This window comes from Nuphar pumila, chromosome 7 (genome assembly GCF_984573655.1).
Source record: "Nuphar pumila chromosome 7, dmNupPumi1.hap1.1, whole genome shotgun sequence".
NCBI lineage: Eukaryota > Viridiplantae > Streptophyta > Magnoliopsida > Nymphaeales > Nymphaeaceae > Nuphar > Nuphar pumila.
In genome coordinates, this window is record NC_143255.1 from 5211855 (window position 1) to 5233479 (window position 21625).

Here is a 21625-nt window from a genome sequence, read left to right on the forward strand (position 1 = left end):
AGGGAATGAGTAAAGCAGAAAACGTATGCTTCAAATGCACTTATTTATTTTTATAATTATTGCTACTGCTACTGCTACTGCTACTGCTTCCCATAATGTTTCAGGATTTTGTGTGTGTTGTAAAAGAAAAAGCTTTAACCAGTAGAGGAAGCGGACCAGTGAGTTTTACATAGCTCATGCCAAACTCTTTGTTTTTCATTCATATTTGATATCTCATTTTCTAATGTCAACTTGCTTTAGTCATCATCATTTTGGATGTGTCTCATTTGAGTCTTTCTGGCATCATAAACTACAACCTAGTGGACTTCTGAACCAAAATGATTGATAGAACCTGAATTGTCTACATGGCATCCCGGCATACATGATCGCCATTGAATGAATATTTTATGATGGGTAGTGGCACTCAATACCATTTACCCGGAAAATGAAAACACATATAGTTGCAAATGCATATATCTGTGCACTATTGATGTTTTAACTATCAAAAGGTTTATTTTGTTTTAGAATGATTCATGGGTTTACCATGTTTAGTGACAGCGTTTGGCACTCGTTAAACACCATAATTTTTTCAACTGTATCCTTTCTAGGGGTGGCAATCGGGTCGGGTTGGCTGGTTGGCGTGTCAGCATACCTCAACCCGAACCCGACCCGTTTATTAAACGGGTCGGCTGTGGCAAACACGAACCCGACCCGTTTAATAAACGGGTAACCCGACACGACCCGCCAACCCATTTAATAAATGGGTTGGGTCGGGTAAACGAGTTTTCAGGTTGGCGGGTCGGGTTGGCGGGTTGACGGATCGGGTTGGCAGGTTAGCGGGTTGGGTTGACGGATCGGGTTGGCATACCCCCAACCCGAACCCGACCTGTTTAATAAATGGGTTACGCGGGTCGACCTGTTTATTAAACGGGTTGGCTTAAGCCCAACCCGAACCCGCCTAAGAGGCGGGTTGGCGGGTCGTGTCAGAAATTGCCACCCCTAATCCTTTCTATATGATGTTATGCTTATGGCTTTGTGCATTAATGCCCTTTTACATTGATCAAAGAGAGAGAGCATGGGGGAGAAAACAGGCCCGAGCTGGGTCAAGGCCAATTTGCAGTGCCTAAGCTCGCTCTGTGGTTGTCTTGAAACAGGCTGGATTTTGTTGCATCTGGTTGGACCTATGTAGCAATTGATTGGGCCCATGATCATGTTTTATCTCATCAAGGCACACATGTGTACTTTGTCTTTTATACAATAGCGAATTTTTTTTTCTCGATATTTATATTTCAAATAAAATTTTTTTATCTCCGTTATGAAAATTACTAATATATTTTTAATATTTTTATAAAATAATATTTAAATTTCTTATATATATATTAAATTTTTTGTTTCTTAATATTAAGTTCTTAACCAAGTCAGTGTTAGTGTCTCCCTCTTTGATAAACCTTTTTTTGTTACATTCTCCTTTTTCTAACGAGTCTAACCCAATGACTACAGCTGCGGAAGGCAGGCGGTGAAAGACAGAAAATCAGGCTTTAAAGAAAATATTCTATCCTTTCTTATGTGTGCTGGAAATATTTTTTTTTTTATATTTCCTGTTTCGGTTCGAGGGCGCAAGAATGTTGGTGGTAAACACGGAGGGGATGGTTCCAAACGGAAGCAGATCAGGTCATGTTGAACATGAGCGTTTTTTCTCATGCCGACATCGTGGCCGTCTGTTTACATTTTGGATGAAAGCCACGTGGTTTTGTTGACTTTTGAGTTTTGTAAAATGCAAATCGGATGGCCACGATGTCAGCATGAGCAAAAACGCTCATATTCAGTCCGTTCCAAACAGAGATGTTGGAAGTAGCGGAAGAGAAGTAATTGTGACCTGTTTGCTGCTCCGCGTGTGAGAATGCTCCTTCGTTGTGCGAAGTGTGGACGTCGGAGCATCAATGGTTAATTCTTCTTGGAGATGTCGAGATTTTATGGTTCTCTAAATATCACTACGAGTTTATGTTATTTTTTTCGTACATAACCTAAATTGCAGCAAATGGTTGCATGGATCGCCTACCATCTTCCAGACTTTTCTTTTTTGCTTTCTTCGACAATTGGGAGCATATATACACATATACCTCTTCAATGGAAAACCCTCCCAAACCTCTTCAATGTAAGTTTTATTGATTTTTTGTTGTTTTTTTTAAATTCTGATCGCATAAATATGATCTATATGTTTGTTTTTATAGGAATTAGTTCTTGAAGCATTTGATTCCCATGCATGAACAAATGTTTATAAGTTTCAAAATCACAGCATACAATTTTCATAAAATTTTGAAAATTTAAATATTATTTTTTTCTATCTAAAATTCATAATTCACGTATCCATTTATAATAAATTAATTATGCAGAACATATCTGTACAGTCAGAATTAAAAAAAAAAATCCATTGAAAAGGTTTGGAAGGGTTTTTCAATTGGAGAGGTTTATATATATATATATATATAGGTTCGTGCTAAACCACATGTTAAATAGGTTTTTTGGCCTTTTTTATTTTAATTTTAAATTTTCACCGTGTAATCTATGTATTTGATTTTATAGGGAACAACTCTTCAAAGGTTTGATTTCATGAGTGGGTTTTTATAAAGTTCCAAAACACAACCGTCCAAAATCTTTCTAATTTTTGAAGCTCCAAACATTATTTTTTTCGTCAAAAATACACTAATAAATGGACCATGCCCAACACATTTATAGGGCCGTAACCGTATAAAAAGCACCGAAAAAGGCTAAAAACTCATTTAGCACCAAATGGGTTTAGCACGAACTCATTATATATATATATATATATATATATATATATATATATATATATATATATATATATATATATATATATATATATATATATATATATATATATATATAAAGGTAGTGAGAAGCACTGGCGGAGCCAAGGGTGGGCATGGGTGGGTGGTCGCCCACCCCAGAATTAGAAACCAGAATTTTTTTTTTTCTTCTGATGATGTTAAAGAAAAAATATGCGTCCATGTGTGTTTTCTTCAGACGATGGTAGTGCTAATCTTTTCCCTTAATTTTTTTCACCTTATTGAATTATGTAAAAACCGCAGAAGAGACAAGTTATTAGTTCGTGGGAGTTGGAGTTCTCTCTTGTGAATATTCAACGAAGATCTCTGTTTTTTTTTTCAGCTTCTTTTATCATTTGTTCTTTGTGAAACTGTGTAACCTACGTTTATGGGGAACCCGACTCCACTCATCCCCATATCATCCTCTGTGGTCATAACTCCCTCTGAGATCTCATTGGTACCAAGTTGTTTTGATCAATCTGGCCCTATCGATGGGTTCAACACGGTTGATTTAATAGAAATCAATCTTTTGATAGTGTTCTTTAACCCCAAAAAACATGATTTTCAATTTATTTTGACAGTGTTCTTTAACAAAAAAAACATGTTTTTATTAATGGTTATTGATTTTTGAATCAGCAAAAAGTCCACATATAAGTCGGATTCTGTCTATTCAACTATCGATCTTCACTAAATGGATGATGTAGATCACATACACAAGGTCCAATTTGATGAAAACAATTTGCATCGGTGAGGTCCTAATGACAGGAATGGCAATATGGATGACTGAAACCTAAATGTGGTTATGGGTGCCATGCAAAACACTATGCTTGCTTCACTAAATGGAGGAAAAGAGGGATTGAAAGTGTGTTGTTATAGCCTAGCCACGGGCAGGTCGTTGTCATGAAGGCCTTTAGAATGATGAAACCAGATGGTACCATCAACTTGATGGCCATCACCTTCTCCGGCCAGAGAGGCCGCTTCTAGAAGAGCATGTCAGATCTACCACGCACAACCAAATTTTCTTTTGACGATGGGTGGGCAAAAAAAATTTGGCTCCGCCACTGGTCCGAATAAATGGATCGTCCTTCAAGACCATAGCATTGTCCTCGAGACCCGAAGTCTGCCCACCAAACGAAAAACTTCTGGCTCCGCCGCTGGTGGGAAGCTACCTGAATGCATGCCTACCAAATGTTATGGACCATCAATTTTTGATTTTTTTTTATACAGATGTGTTCAACATGATAGATTTTCTAGAAAGTGGCACTTGGATCATTTGATTCCAATGCATAGATAGGTTTTTATAAGGTTTAAAAATCAAAGATCTATAATTTTTATAAATTTTTGAGACTTAAAATATTGGTTTTTCATCCAACTCAATAGGTAAGGTCAGAATTTCAAGACATCGAAAAAATTCTTAGCGAGTATACACGTTTTCTATCTGGTAAGTTTATATATATATATACACACACCAAAACGAAGAAAAATTCCTAGTGAAATCCTACGACCATCCTGCCTTACGTGGCTCACCTTTATCTCATATTTGTTAAACATGAACCTATATATAAAGGGGAAAGAAATGAACCTCATACAGTTTAGTCGAACTATATATTTTGTAATGTCCATTGGAAACCTCACCTCAACACTTAAAAAGTCCAACTCTTATGCACCCAATGTAGTGATGTCCCTTGAAAGGATGCAGTGTTGTCCCTCTAAAGGAATGAGACTCTTGCATGATAATTAAGGAAGCTACAGAGGATAAGGAATTGGCTTAGATGTCTTACAGTGCCAATCATCTTACTGAAGTTTCCCTGAAATTTGCAGAGAAGCGAATGTCTCAAAACAGAATAGTTGATTGAATGAAGTGGCTGAGAAAAATAAGTGTTAGGTGCTCACGTCAAGGATTGATTACTCATTTTAATTGATCAATTGTTGGTTTGGCAATCCGCTCAAATCATAGTTGTTCGACCTTCAGCTTAGGCCCAATTCGATTCTTCCACCGGCTTAGTGCCAAAAGAAGAGAAGAGAACCAAAAACTGAATTGGTTATCCTAGTCTCACCAATTCAACAACAAGTATCACCACAAGAACACGAGTTCTTATGTTGAACCTTAAGGTGTGTTTGATCGCACGTCCCGCGAGGATTCCTCGTTATAAAAGAAAAAACGTTCGAAGATCTAAACCAACTTTGATATTTTTTTACTCCTCTTTCTTTCCCCAAGCGATCACTCAGATACCCACTTATTTCTCGAAAATATAAATCAAAACAATGAGCAAACCAACTTTAGCAAGAAGCTGGAGGATGCCAGAGAGTGATGAACAATCCTCTATCACTGAATCAAAGGCCTCTGTTCCCGGATAAATCAGAGCTTAGAGGGAAATTATTGATTAGATTGATGCACAACCAGAATTCATCGAAAAAGAAAAGCCACGATTACCATTTCACAAAGCTGCATTACACAAATAGGGAGGGAAACAACATCAAATCACCTCTACAACTCAACAAACCAAACCTGAAGAATGGAGAAGCAAACCAACCAATACAAACAGGCAACAGAATTAGCCACGCCAACGAAACAGAACCAACAGCAACAGGAGATCACACTTTCAGGCAACCTTGACCTCGATGGTCTTGGGCTTCTTGGGCTCAGGCGGAGGCACCTTCTGCACCGTGACAGTGAGCACGCCGTCTTGGTAGGCGGCTGAGATGGTGTCGACGTTGGCGTTCATAGGGAGGGTGAACTTCCTCATGAGCTTGCCCACCCTGCGCTCCATCCTCAGGTACTTAACCTCCGGCTCCTCCAACTTCTCCTCCTTCCTCTTCTTCTCCCCGCTTATGCTGAGCCCGTTGCCGTTCTCAACCTGCACGTTTATGTCACCAGACTTGAGGCCCGGCATGTCGAGAACGAAGACGTAGGAATTTGGGTATTCCTTGACATCTGCAGGTGTGGAGGCCATGGCCTTGGTGTCGCGCACGTAGCTGCGGATGGGCGCGCTCATCAGCTTCTCATTCTCGTCGGGGATGCTCATCAGGTCAATCATCAAGACATCCATTGTTGATTCCTTTCCTCCTTCTATTGGTGTTGTAGATTGGCTTATGTTTCTGTGATGGAGACAAAGAGCGTAGTTGGGGATTTGGGATCTTCCTTCAATTGTGTTTGCTCCAGTAGCAGGAGATTGTTCGACGATGGGGAAGGAGAAAGAAGGGTGGTGATTTATATAGGGAGAGAAGGAGAAGATGATGGAAGGTTGTAGAGAGAGAGAGAAGCCGGAGGATGCCAGAGAGTGGTGGTTTGTTCCAGGAGCTTCTTCTTTGCTGCCCGTGCACGATTTTCGTGTCTTCTAGAACTTGGGGCACGGTTGGGTCTTTGGACCAAGGACCGGGTCTTCGCAGGCCACTGGTTGGACCTTTTTTACTGGATTCAGGTAAATTCGGATTCAAATTAAAGATGGCAATGAATCTAGGGGAAACGGGGCCTCACCCAATTTGAACCAGGGATGAAAGCGAGGACGGAGGTTAAAGTCAAAACCCATGCAAGAATGAAGGTGGGGATGGGCTTAAGCTTTCTCCGGCATCAGCATGTTACCAATTTTTTTTTAGGGATGGCAATGGACTGAAGGAAAATGGGGTCCTGTCCCACCTTGTTCCGTTCAGACTGAAGATGGAGGACATGAAACAGGGATGGAGGTGAGGATAAAGGTTAAAATCAAAACCCGTGTGGGGATAAAAGTGAGGATGAAGGGCAGGATTTTGAGATAGGGTAGGGGTGGAGACCTTATCTCCCCCCCAGTCCACTGCCATCCCTAATTCAGATCTGACTTTAGGGTGCTGTTGCCAGGTCTCACTGGACGATTATCCTTATAAGGTTTATATAACCAGACCTGGCCCATACCCGGTAAAAATAATTCTGTATGAAAACTTTTAGATTCATGATCCGAACTCTGGACAAACGTTTGGCATGAAATTTCACTAATCCATACCTGGCCAGTATTACGAATTCGCCAATAGCCAGAAATTGATATGAAACCAAGCAGATTCTGTTTTTTTTTTTAAAAAAATAGTTTAAAATACTTTTTATAATTTTAACTATTATTTAATGTTATCTTATATTTTGTAACACACGTCATCTGCGGGTTAAAAATTAGCATAAAAAACGACCGTATTCGCCTGAATCATTTTTTAAAGATTCAGTCAAAATTGTCACTAAGAGAATCGGTTTTATTAAAAAAAACCTAAGAATCTAATCGAATCATTTATGAATCGAACAACTTTTTACCATAAGATGACGTGTTATTAAACTAGTTTTTAACCTCTTAATAAATATTTATTGAAATGACATGAATGTGAATCGATACTTTTTGCCATCATATGACACGTGTCATTAAATAATATTAAACATTTTTTTAAACCTCTTAACAAATATTTATTTCAATAACACGTGAATCGCCCCTTTTTTTTAAATTGGCTAAGGGAAGATTGGATCTGAATTGGACAATTCAGACCGATTTTAACAACATTGGGTTGAAGGATATTATTCTAACAACATTGTCCTATACTAATTAGACGCTATGGGTCTGAGAGAGGATCATGTCAAAAGCACCTCTGATGGTAACACCGTCAGAGGCGCCTTGGATGTCGTTCATCTTAAAAATCAACGACACCCATCAAAACAATGAATACACTCATCATGAGCCGTTCATTTTAAACATTTCCAATGCCGTTCATCCGAAATATGAATGACGTCGGGAAAAAGAGGGGCCCATCCAAGTTATCGTCTTCACATTCGTACAGGTTTTGCGTTCACCATGAGATCAACGGCATCTAGAGGTGCTCTGCACTCGGACCTTATCCCATCTCTTTCTTTAGAAAAAATTTCAAATACCTCTCAAACATTTGGGTCTGATTCACGGAGAGTTTGCAAATTCACATCAAAGTTTTTACTTGAGTTAATTAAATTGTGATACTAATTGGTTCTGGGTTAACTCTAACTCATGTTATCAAGTTACCATTTTGCCCTCATAAAATAAATTATTAATTTACCCCTATTCTAACATAATGCAATGATACTTGAAATCTTGACCTTTCCAATATAAAAACAAAACACTAACCACTTTAACAATTTAAAAAAATTAATTATATAACCAAGTTTAAATTCCAGCAAACTAGGGTGGTCAACAGGTCGGGTTTGTATCAAGTACCTAGGGATGGCAGTGGACCGGGGCGGGGGACAAGGTCTCCACCCCCGCCCCGTCTCTAAAATGTAACCTTCATCCGCGGTCCACCCCCGTGACGGGGGAGACTTTGGAGCTCCACCCCCGCCCCGTCTCAACATTCTAATCCCCGTCCCTGTCCCATCCCCATCCCGTCCCGTCCTCGTTTGTCAAACGGATGAAATTACACACAAAAAAAGTACTATTGCAAAATTCTCTGTCTGCAAGGGTAATAAATCTCCTGCTCAAAGCAACCCATTCAAATCGCTTTGAGTCACACCATCATGACATATGCCATAAATATTATGCACGAAGACAACCAAATACACAATGACAATTATAAACAACGCCATTCTTATCTTTCAAAAGATCACCAACAATCATAAAACAATGGAAATCAACCGAATTTTCGATCTTAACATAGAATTCCAAGATTGATTCATCCATCCATCAGACAAAAAATGATAAAATTGACGTGATATTAATCTTTTTCGTGTATCCTTAGTTTCCTTCCCTTGAAATTAACATCAACCAAATACTAACACCCTACAAATGAGCGTAGCAATCAGATCTACGCATGAACCTGAAATTCTGGATCCAGCGACCATAATATCGTAACATCAACAAGAATCACATCGATACCAGCAGAAAATCCACATCAAACGACTCTTCAGAAAACAAAAAAATGCATGGAGAATCGAGTTGCAACCGAATTACGTAGTCAACACAAATCTACTGTACACACCAGATACAAAACTCAACCACAGACCCGTAACAAGACGATACAAATCCGATAAACGATATTTCAAAAACTCTAATTCTGCTATAAGAGTTTCGGCACAGATCGGTTTAGAAAGAACGAAACGATATCACAAGCCTAAGAGAAGCGAAGCAAAGAAACAGGAAGACGGTGAGGAGAGGGGTCGGCGACGCCGCTGCTCCGACGATGCAAGGCCACAGACGGGGAAAGGAAAAAGAAAAGAGGGAGGAGATGGCACCACAGAGGAGGCTCACGGCAGTGGCACAAGGCAGCGGCAGAGATGGAAGGAGGGAGAGATCGTGTCGGCCAACGGTGGTCGATGTCGGCAAACGGTGGTCGGTATCGTCCAACGGTGGTCAGCGACGGCCCGACTCCAACGATAATGCGTATGGGGAAGGGGAAGAGGCGACGGCTCAGCGGCTCCAGGGTTAGGAACTTAGGGAGTTAGGGTTAGTAAACAGTAAGAAAAATATAAAGGGTTGGGGGGGGGATGGGGCGGGGCCGGGACGGGGATGGGGCAGGGCGGGGCCGGGACGGGGATGGGTCAGGGGCGGGGCCGGGATGGGGCGGGGTGGGGCGGGGGAACATGCCAGTCCATCCCCGCCTCCATCCCCGCACGGGGATGAATTTTAACCTTCATCCCCGTTTCATGCCCTCCATCCCCAGTCCAAACGGGGCGAGGCGGGCCCCCGCTTTCCCCCGGTCCACTGCCATCCCTACAAGTACCCCACTCAACAAGAATTCATATTCTTGGGTATGGGCATGAAAATCTCCAACCCAAAAAAATATTTGAGCAAACCTAAACCCGATCTTAGCAGCAATATGTGAGGTTTGAGACGTGATTTTTTTCGGGTACCCAACCTAACTCGAGTATTTTATATGTATTTTTAATACAAATAAATTTATGAAATTATGTGGGTTTGAGCTTGAGATTTTATTTTCGTGACCCAGCAAACCCGAACCCAAAAATTTATTTATTTGGTCTGATTCAAGTATACCGTTATAAGTCTATTACCCAACCTGTTAACAACCCTAAAGGCAATAAACATAACAATGACCCATCCCATAGCACAACCATGTATGCGTATGAAAACTTGAAACTTCATGGGTATCAAACACTGACCCCGTTATGATATCAGTGGGTCTGGTCATTATTAGATTCATTGGCTTGTTGCAATTTAATGATGGTTATATAATTTTTTTTAAGTGTTATTGGTATAGTGGTTAGTATTTTGTTTTATTTTGGGGAGGTCAAAATTTTTAAGATCATTGCAATCAATAGACTTTCATGCATTAAATACATTTTGTTGACAACCCTACGGTCAAACTTTGTTTTGGGCTTCTAGAATATGGGTAAGTTAGTAATTCATTTCATAAGTTATAAGGGTAAAATAATTATAAAACATTAGTTAGTCAAGAACAACTCAGTGTTAATTTATGATTATAATTTGATTAACCCAAGTACAAATTTTGGTGTGAATTTGCAAACTCTCTTAACTTTTTTGGTGTTTGCTTGAATTAGACCCAAAAGTTTGAGAGGGTATTTGGACATTTTCCCTTTCTTTATTACCAAACTCAGATGTTATCATATCTAGTCCAGGTTGGAATCCAGACATACGTGACCCATTGACGACCCGGTGTGACCAATGCATCTATCATCCCATATAATGGGATCCATCTTACAACAGCTATGATTGGTCCATATTCTCACCCGGATGTGGACTCGTCCCAGCGGTCCAGCTGCATCAGTTGGACGGTTAGGATCGACATAGTCCCATTTGTAGTTATCATATGTCAGAGGAAGTCCCTTTCTATTAAAATCATGTCTGTAAATAGCAATAATGCTGAAGTTACCCGAGAGAGAGAGAGAGAGAGAGAGAGAGAGAGAGAGATGTGAATACAAGGCTACCTTCACCATAAACATGAAAAAGAGAGGATATCATCCTTGATTATTATAAGAAGCATCACATGAAAAGCAAAGCAACCCAAATCCAGGCAAACATCATACACCGACTCCTACACACATGCCATCATCATCCACTTCAGATCAGGTATGATGCATCATGCATCAACAGCCTGTCATCATCCATACTAGCAACTATACCTACATCCATACCATCATCATATACATCAGATACCATACTAGCAACTATGCATATATCATCACTCACCAACCACACTAACCACAAAAGAAGAAACAGAAGGCATCCTCATCTTCTTTTGCTTTTTCCCATTTATCTTTTAGAAATTCCTAATTATGATGCCTGTTGGCCACATTGCACTGCTTTCTGATCTCTCCTTTAGTGCCAGTTAGAGGATTGTTCTCAGAAAGGATTGTGATGGCCCTTGCGAATTCCTTGAAGAAGTAATCCTGGTTCTTGGCCATCTTCTTCACGTAGGGTCTCGTCCTCTTGTCTTGGGTAAGTTGGTGATCAACAACCAGCAGGCCCTTGTTATCCAAAATGTTCCTGTAATAGTTGTTGTCCAGCTTCATGGGTGTCCCCCTATCATTCCTCACATACTGTACAGCCTTGGGGTTGGGGATTGGGTCAGGGCACTTCTTGAGCATGTGCTCAACATGGTCTGAGTTCAGCTCTGGGTCAACCTCAGGGTAGAGCCTGTGAACCAGTTTTACGCAGTGGGTCCTTCCTACACTGTGAGCACCTGCACAAAAAAGGGGAAGAAAATATCAACAGATTTGGAAAATGACTTTTTTTCTCACTCGTCTAATGTGGGTTTCCAGGTAATGTATGTAGGGATACCAAGCAGGGCAACAACCCCTGGAGTATCAATGCCTAGAGCTTGAAACTTCTCAAGCACAGTTGAGATGCTCTCATTGTGGTCAGGCAGGTATTCTTCCAACACATCTACTCTGCTCTTTCTGCCATCTCTCCTTCCTGTTTTGAGAGGGATGTAGGGGCCACCCAACTACGGGAATTAGAAAAAAAAACCATCAAGAAGTGTCAGATTCAAAATTATCTGATTAGTAATTTAGATTCTTATACAATTCTTAATATGAGTAACTTAAGTAACAAAAAAACTAGATCTTATAGTGAAATCATGCAAGAAAAGGAAGGGACCTGAACAATTTACAGTATAAACATATGCTGGAGTTCTGAAACAGAAAACCTTATAATACTTTACAAGAAAATTATCAGAACAAACAGAAATGCAGGAGATCAGAAATGAAATCCCATCTGGCTTCAGAAAAGCAGAGAAATCAACATGCAAGTAAAAAACAGAGAATAGATGGTATCCCAATTTAGGAAATAGCAATATTGATGCAAATGAAACAAAAAAAAATCAAAGAAGAGAAATCAGAGCAAGACTTCAACTGAGAAAATGGAAGAATTAATCATTACCGCTACAATTCCATCTCTTGCAGACAAGACCAGGATGTCAGCACAAGACACCACCCCAGGGCACTCCCTCTCTACTGCCTCCTTGATGGTGTCAATGTACCTGAAGTTTCTCATCCCAAAACTTCTATCTGCCTCCTTCTCAGACAGAGTCCTCCTTGTTGAGTCCAACAGCAATGAAGCATCACATGACTACCAAACAGAAAACCAAGAAACCCATCAAGCATAACTCACATAACTGAACAAGAACACACCCATAAAGTAGATTGGAAAATAAACCCGAGTACCTGAACAGCACAGTCATGGAAAATGTTCCTCATCCATGAGAATGCAGTGTTCTTGTGGCGCTTGTACAGGAGCTTGACTTGCTCTGTGATGACTTCCTCTGCCTGAGGGCATGAATCCTTGTAGAAATTCATCACAACACCTGGGTCTTCATCCTCTGCCACTGCAAATAGTGAAAGGGAGGAAAGGATGAAGAAGAAGAAGCAGAGAGAGAAGAGAATCCTAGAACCCATCCTGGCTTTCCTACTCAAAGTGCCTTCCTGCTAGTCTTATATAAAGAGAAATGGATGGAGAATGGGGGGGGGGGGTCACTTTTAACTTCGTTGATGACAGTGAATTCACCGTATTATTATTATTATTATTATTATTATTATTATTATTATTTAACTTAAAAAAAATAGTCAGAAGGAGCTGCAGCCAGCCATCAAAGGGAGAGGTATGGCTGAGCTCTTGGAAAAGATTTGGCTCAGTAAAGGGCAAATAGTTTGTACTAACTAAAGTACGGCACTGTTCAGTAGGAATCACTTTCTTTTTACTTTTTTTTAGATCGGACTCTATGAATGTGATCTACAAGGTTGAGCAATAAATGGTTTTTGAATCAATGTGATTGTGATACGTAAGTAGATTTTTTAATAGCTTTAAAAATAAACGTCCCAAAATGTATCAAAATTTCACTCCTCAAAACTGCCTTTCAGCTAGTCTTAAATAAAGAGGAATGAAATGGAGAATGGGAGGCGTCACTTTTTAAGTATGTTGATAGTATTGAATTCACCAAATTTTATTATATTACTTTTTAAATTAAAAAATAGTCATAAGTAACTGAAGCCGGCCACAAAGGCTTAGCTGAGCTGATGAAAAAGGTTTGGCTTGGTAAAGGGCAAATATTTTGTACCAACGAAGGTATGAAACTATTCAGTAGGAATCGCCTTCTTTTCAATTATTTTTATAGGTTTTTCCTTTTTTGTAAATTGAACTCTATGAATGTGATCTACAAGTTTGAGCAAAATTTGGTTTTTGAATCATGTGTTTGTGATATGTAAGTAGATTTTTTCAATTGCTTCAAAAAAATCAACTGCCCAAAATGTATCAAAATTTTATAACTCAAAAAACTCGTGTTTATATCTGGAAAACATGATCCATCCTCTTCTCCTAGAGAACAAACCATGCTAAACTCATGTATATGGCATATTGAGTTGATACATTTCACCTATTTTCAGCTCGGTAGTTATCTACCTTCATTAGTACCAAATGTAAGCCTCTTGGTAGAGCCTTAGGAGCCCGACTCAAGAGAGTTCAAATGAACTGGCCCCACCATCCTATATGGCTCCAATATCTAGTGTCTACTTCTTCCTTGGAAATCAATACAGGCTTATACTTTGTGAAGAAAAGGTTGAAAAGAGCCCAACAAAAGGATAATATATATTCTAACCACTATTGATTTTTATTGTGCTCTATTATTGAACTCATTTGTTCTATTATTTGACATCATTTGGTTCATTTCTATTCTACTCCCATAATAGAGTGAAACTGATAACTTATCACAAGCATATATCGTCCTCATTTGAAAATATCATGATTTTCAAGGGCTGATATATTCCCAAAAAATATGATATTTTAAAACAAGGAATATATATACTACAATCATTTGAATGTGTATTCTAGTTGTGCCATGATTCAAGTCATTTTTTACTCAATCCGATAGAATTTGCTCAGCATGGCCTATTCATTAGAAATTAACCCTCGGATCATGTTTTCTCGGTAAAAGATTTTTTTTTTCTAAATCAACAAAATTTAAAGTGTTTATGGCCGTCGATTTTTTAATCTCCAAAAAAAAAAAACTGCCCACATGATGGAATCTGGCAATCCAAATGCCAATTTGGATTGTAGCAAATTCCCTTTAAAATATGACTTAATTATTTTGAAAGCATCATATTTTAAGGTTGGCAAGAGGCTCAAGGTTGCAGTTGGGGGGGTGTTTGGAAGCAACTCTATTTTCCATTGAAAAAATTAGATATCAGGCTTGGATAGAACTCGCCTGTACACAAAAAGTGGGATAATCTGGGAAATTGCATCCTGATGTGGAATGCAATAACAATTCAACGCCGATCTATTCTGTTGATAAGCTAATGCATCCAATGTTGACATGGTTTGGTTGGACTCAGTTTGAGTCTACAGTAGATTCAGTTGGTTAGACCAAGCCAAAGTTTGAGACATTGGGTTGATTACAAAAGAAAGAACACAGATTGATAGTTTCTAATCTATGTGAATTATTGCCCAATACAAGGATTGAGTCAATAGGAGCACGCCACATCCCAAGTAGGCCCCATGATGGGCATGTATTTGTCATGGTTACTAACTGCCCCCTTGGATTTTCCTGGATCAGATGACTCGGACCCGATCCGGTCCCATATAAGAGATCTTTAGGCAATTTATTTTTTTCTCAATTTAGTGATTTATTGCATCGTGGGACCCTTTTTTTCTTTTTTTTATAGGCAAGCTGGGAGACATTAATTTGCCCCTTGGTGTGACCAAAGCAGCACAACACAACTTTGATAAAGGATCTCTTCCTTGGTAGTGAAATCCAGATTTTAGCTTCTTTTTGTTCATTGAAGCTGGTTAGTGTTGTCCCCGGTACCGCAAGATAGGGGTGTCAATGGTTTGGTTTCACCCAGAACCCACACATACCAAACCCTATAAGGTTAGGGTTTAATGATAATGGAGGTCCAATTAGAAATTGAGTCGGATTCAAAAGGATCTGATTAGTATATGGAGGTAGGTATGTTTGTGAAATTTCATACCAGAGCCAGGTCTGACCTGAGTGATTTTTCAATATATAGAATACAAAAAATATTATTTTACCGGGTATGGACCAGGTCTGGTTCATGTAATCCTTATAGAACTTGGGTATGGTTTTTCTTATGACAGACTCTATTGGATCTGGTATCCACACCTCAAAGTCAGATTCAGGTTCAGGCTCACCTGAGTCCGATCTAGATCCGACCAGTTGACACCCTTACCATAAGACCTCAAATCCATGATTGAGGATGGTGAACGATTGGGGGGACACTGCTTATTAACCTGTTAATGTGGGACCATCATGGTCCCCTCATGCAATAAGTAACTCATTATGGTAATTACGTGTAGTAACATTTTGAATTGAACCATGCAGCTGCATTTTCAACCCCACCAAAGCATAATTGTACTGTAAACTGTAAAGGATCATCGTCTGATATCTTTTTTGAAATTTTGTATCAGATCCACGTGCATGACATAGTTCAGACTCTGTGTGCCCTAAGCTTTGGATCCCACTCTGAAAGGCCCACGTCCTTCCACTTTTTTTGAAAGGCAAGCTGGGGTTAGTCTGACCCTTACCAGTTATACAACTATACCATTGGGTTTTGAACCTGCAAAGTCTCAACACAAGGTGACGTGCACTATTTGCTCCTACCAGACAAGCAGAACCAACGTCTCCTTGTAGTGACGTTGCAGGTTCAATCCCCAGTGGTGCGTTGAATGATAACGGGTGGGGGTTCTGTCAAAGGGTCGCAAACTGACCCACTTGAGTGCAATTTCAGGTTGCGCCAAGTTGCAAAATTAAGAGTGCAAACATGTTTCATATAAATATATAAATTTAAAGAGTATTTAAAGTATGCATTTGTATTTAGAAGTATCCATAAAAACACTCAATCAGGTAGGTTGTAGTAACGTAGGGCTGTCAACACCAACTGGGTTCCGTTTGTCTGGTAGGAGCAGCTAGTGTACGTCACCTTGTGTTGGGACGTTGCAAGTTCAAATCCCAATGGTAAGGGCCTGCTTAACCCCAGCCTGCTTTTTAAAAAAAATGTAGGGCTGTCCATAGGTGGGGATTGTCTTGGGTAACTGACTTAATCCAAACATGAATATCCAGCTATGGGCAAAAAAAATACCCCACGAAGTGTTATTCAGGTCAACCCAAACAAGACCCAAGTATGCCTCATGTTTGGGCAATGATTTTCACCAATTATTCGACCCGACCCAGCTGACCTGAGTGTTTTTCTTATATATTTTTCATGTTAAAGATATGTTCTAAAATTATGAATCTGGTCTGGACCCGAACCTAAGTGCTTGTGATTTGGGTGGACCTAATGGCTCGAATACCTGACTCGACAGCCCTAGGGGTATATAACAAAACTTGGAGCCCAAATGCCACCTGAATATTACTGGATCCGGTTCAGGCTAACCACAACGATATTCAGGTTGGCATTTTTATCCCCATATCCGAAAATTCAGATTCTTGTCTAGTCGGATACTAGACATATATCTGGCCCACAATGCTGGGCTCCTACGCACGCATCCCCAGAATGGCTGAGCATACTGGTCGGGTTTACCTAGACTCGACCTGTACCAAACCCTATAGGGTCCGCCTATGGTGATAAATAAGAAGACTTAATTAAGACCCGGGTCTGGACCTGAAGATCCTATTAATACATGGATCCGGGTATAGTTTGTGAATTTTTATACCAATCCCAGTACCAGCCCGAGTTTTGATTAAGACCTGTAATTTTTCAATGTAAAAATAATAATAAAATATTATTTTGCCGAGTTTTTATCAGGTTCGGGTATAGTTTCTCTTATGGTGGGTCCGATTAGACCTGAGTCTGGGTATCGATACCATACCCGAAATTTGGGGCCGGGTCTGGTTTCACCTGAGTCCAAACCAAACCCGACCTGTTGACACCCCTAGTACGATACCAAACGGCTCGAACTTCAATTTCGAGCCGATCCGTTTAGTCGGCTTTCAATATTGGCGTAACCACCGACACTTCTGCATGACTCACCGCTGACGTAACCATGGTTAACCCACCAGCCAGTAGATAACTCAACAACGGTTAACGAGCGGACTAGAAGACAAGGAAGCTCGATGAATTAAAATTCATTAGACGTCAACATCAGCCACGTTGCAACAATCCGTGACCGTCCGATCTCCAGTTTTGTGGATAAGATCCAAGAAAGATGTACAATTTTTATTCTTTTACCAAAAGGAGAAAATCTTTTTCACAAAGTACGAAATTGAGTCTTCAGTCTGAATGCAGGTTGTGAAAAAGAGAAAGGCTAGAATCGTCAAACGCATCTCTGATGACAGCGTAGGATGACGAAGCTTTGGTCACAGATTCGTGATAGAGACATTCCACTGTACCTCTTGAGCATGGTCTAGTAGCCATGTGCTCTGATCCAAATAGTATACAAGCAGGTCGGGACAAACATGGTCGTGTAGGGTTGGGTTCCAGATAGAACAAAATAAACCAATATAGTCGGATCTAGTTCAGAGTTGGGTCTAACCATTCCCACTTAACCTTAGGAAGTGTTTGGGTGCACCCACTTATCAAAAAAAATTAGAGAAGTCAGGTATTGCATCACTCCCAATAATGCCATGTCTTATCCGAACATTTGGAAGCAAAAAAAAATCTCACAAGGAATTTTTTTTTGCTTATGTGAAGTTTTTATGTAATAACTTTTTTAAATGATTTTTTTTTAACTTATTTGTATAGCATAAAAAATAGAATGAAAAATATGAGAAAATAATATATATATATATATATAGGAAAATGAAAACCTTTCCAATAGACATTTTATTGGATTTTTAATATTTTTTTTTCAAAATTCTTACCGTACATATGTGATTTATATGCTTTTTTTATAGGAATCAATTCTTGGAGCATTTGATTTCGATATATGGATAGGTTTTTATAGTTTCAAAATCAATGGGGGTACAATTTTCATAAAATTTTGAAGCTCTAACACTACAAGAAAACTATTAATCAGCGACGGAAATTTGCGATGGATTTTTTTCGTCGCAAATTTGCGACAGATTAGCTAGAGAAAACTTTCTTCATGAATTCGTCGCTAATTAGCGACGGATTAACAACAACAATTTTTTCATCGCTAATTCTCAATTCAAGAAAACATTTTAGCGAGGGAATTTTTTCGTCGCTAATTAGCGACGGATTAGCGACAAAAAAATTCTCTCGCTAAATCCCTCGCTAATTTTTTATTTAAACCGAGCGTGAATTTTTCCCTCTCTTCCCGTTCAAAATTTAAATCGACTGCGCTCGATTTAAACCGACTTCGATGATGCAGATCGCTGTGCAAGTCAGTTCATGGTGGACGGCGACGCCATAGAGCACGCCGGTTCACAAAGGAAAGTGCCGGAGAGCATGCCAGTTCACGGAGGACGGCGACACCGGAGAGCATGCCGGTTCACGGAGGACGGCGACGCTGGTTCACGGAGGATGACGACGCCGGTTCATGGAGGACGGTGACGCCGGAGACCACCGGTTCACGGAGGACAACGACGTCGGTTCACGGAGGACGACGACGCCAGAGAGCACCAGTTCACGGAGGACGATACAAGTCCGGCGACGAGGCAGAGCGATCGTTCTGTGTAATGCTTTTCGGATGCGGTATAAGTCTGGCTTAATGCTGCCGGAATACCGCCCGACAGGGATCAAATATTTTTTTTTAAATTTAGCGACAGATTAGCGACGGATAATGTCCGCCGCTAAGCTGTCGCAAATTAGCGACGGAATTAACGACAGATAAGTTTTTTCGCTAATTAGCGAGCAAAAATTCGCGATGGCCTCTATCCGTCGCTAAACAGTTTAGCGACGGATATAGTCTGTCACTAATCCACAATTTTCTTGTAGTGTAAATATCATCTTTTCTATCCTAAATTCATGATCAAAGTGTTTATTTATAGTATGATCAGATCTCGGGTTATTCTTCTCTATCATCACTCTATTGCGAAGTTCAAGGAAAGATTCTGTTAGGAAAAATGGATGGTTCTCGTTGATTTGTTCAATTTGACTATTGAAGAGAACAATATCAACATATTCAAGCTGATGGAAGGAACTATGAAAGAATTTGAAGCATACTTAGCTAACCAACGAAAAATAGATGAAAGTGATCGATGGAGCAAAGATGTGTGTGTGAGATTAAAAAGATATTTCATTGCATGGAAGATCTCTTTAATTAGAAGCAAAAATCAAGTTCATATGACGAAAGCATGATGGGTTCGACAAGCAGGCACATAATCTCCAAAATTGAGTGTCGCTGTCAAAGGGTCTCAAACTAACCCACTTGGGTGCACTGAAAGTCTTGATCAGTAGAGCACAAATGTGTGTGAGATTAAAAACATCCTTCATTGCATGGAAGATCTCTTAAAACAAAAGCAAAAATCAAGTTCATATGACGAAAGCATGATGGATTAGACATGCAATCACGTGATCTCTGAAATCGAGTGTCGTCGTCTAACCCTAAAGGCCAGTCAAGCGACCCCATGAAATCTTCAGAAAACCCAACATTTGGGCATGTTTCTAGCCAAGAGAGACATGATATAATCGTTGTTTAACTACAGGGTTGCCGGTCTGAAACCCGAGTAGGGACGCAGCGCCAATGAAAGTCTAACGCCAAGCACCAAGTACCAACGTGATCAACCATGTGAACTTACTGCTCCTGCAAAACCTGGCATAATCGTGTCATCTGCCCGCCATCTTGGACCGGCTGTTTATCAATATGGTGGTCAATCATGTTCCTCAATCCCTTATGAAGTAGAAGAAGAAGAAAAAAAAGAAAAAGAAGAAGAAGGCCTAAGATTCGAAGTTGCAAACATGGCTGAGAGTGAGCAAAATGTGAGACCAGGAGGAACTGACGTTCGACAGGTCGTTGGAGCAGACACGTCGGTCAGCGGGGCTGTGCGAACCCCCATCATCCCTTTAGTGAATGAAAAGGCCAACCCAACCAATGAAGGGGCGGGCACCGATTAGGAACTGACTGGATGGAAAGCAGATCAGGTCATGCTGAACATGAGCCTTCTGCTCATGCAAAAATCATGATCGACCGTTAAATATTTTGGATGAGCGTCGCGTGGCACTTAACATCCTCGTTAACTGTTGTTTTTCTATCAATGGTTGAATGAAAAAAAAATAATAAAAAATAAGCATACGGACCCCGAAAGACGGAGTCCCTCTCTCAACTCTTTTCCTGGTTCTCTTCTCTCCCTTTCCTTTCTAGTCTTTCAAAGTCTTTACTCACACTCAGACCACCATGAATGACAACGACAACAACAAATTGCCAACCACCACCATCAGTGATCCCTATTGCTAGCCCTCCTCTGTGTCTCTCTCTCTCTCTATCAACCCCTGCTATTGTCTGCCACCAGGGTTGAAGGTCAATGATCCACCCTACTCAATCACCTGTTATCACCGCCCTCTCCCTTTTAGCGTGACCTACTCTAAAACCAGCACAACCTGCTTGAAGCTAAGGCTTGAGTTTTCCTATCTTATCTGACCCAACACATAGAAAGTCTTAGGGGTAAGAATCTTAGGGTCATGACTTATCTTTTCAGGAAGGTTCTAAAAAGAGAAAAAAAGCAACAATCTTTGAACTTATATGATCAATCATTCATACCTGCCATAAGCTACCCACTTTGCTATATGGGCATGAGTCTCATTGCATATCATAAAAGTTTATTGTATTCATTATAATGCACCAAAGAGTCTAGTCATAGAGATCTTGAGTCTGAAGAGTACACAGAAAATTTTGTCCTTTTCTCCACTGCCACCTGGCCAAAGTATGCCGGATTCTTCTCATTGGGGCAGAAAGTATAATGTCTAAAGTGATCATCATAAGGACACCTCTGCCCTAAGGCCTTATTGGGGCAACTCTATCATATTCATGAACCCACAAGAGGTGTAAGACTCTTGGTATTTGTCCTCACTTGGTCTCTGCAAAAGTTTTGAAAGAAAAACATTACAAAGGCATAAAAAATCAAAATGGACCTAAAAGACATGAAATGAAGATATATTCTTCTTGTGTTATTCATGCCTGAAGCCCAAGATTTTCTCTCTCTATTATAAATAAAGTGGTTCCTGAACTGGTCGGACCTCGTTCGGCAAGACCAATAACAGTCTTCATATCCCAGTTCTTTCCCTTTTTGACACTGACATTGACCTCCTTTGGTGGGACCACCAAACGGTCTCGACAATCCAGTTGTCCGTGTACTAGGACTGACCTCTCTCAGTAAGACCACCAAATGGTCTTAGCAATCCAGTTTTCTTCGGACTGATTCAACCTCGCTCGATGAGACCCATAACAATCTTTACAGATCAACTCTTCTCTTCGGATGTTGACACAGACCTCGCTCGATAGGAC

General features: G+C 40.1%; 2 protein-coding genes across 2 annotated transcripts; both read right to left on the minus strand.

Annotated features, from left to right (window-relative positions):
- Positions 1-5231: 5231 nt before the first annotated feature.
- On the minus strand, positions 5232-5911 carry LOC149830954 (17.1 kDa class II heat shock protein-like). The gene has a single exon (XM_090013567.1). It carries the CDS (start codon positions 5873-5875, stop codon positions 5429-5431), a length of 447 nt encoding a protein of 148 aa, XP_089869693.1. The 5' UTR covers positions 5876-5911; the 3' UTR covers positions 5232-5428.
- Positions 5912-10709: 4798 nt separating this feature from the next.
- On the minus strand, positions 10710-12696 carry LOC149830955 (peroxidase 42-like). The gene is made up of 4 exons (XM_090013565.1): positions 12439-12696; positions 12155-12343; positions 11555-11720; positions 10710-11456 (listed from the first exon to the last, which is right to left on the minus strand). The coding sequence occupies exons 1-4, from the start codon at positions 12667-12669 to the stop codon at positions 11044-11046; spliced, it is 999 nt and encodes a 332-aa protein (XP_089869691.1). The 5' UTR covers positions 12670-12696; the 3' UTR covers positions 10710-11043.
- Positions 12697-21625: the final 8929 nt, after the last annotated feature.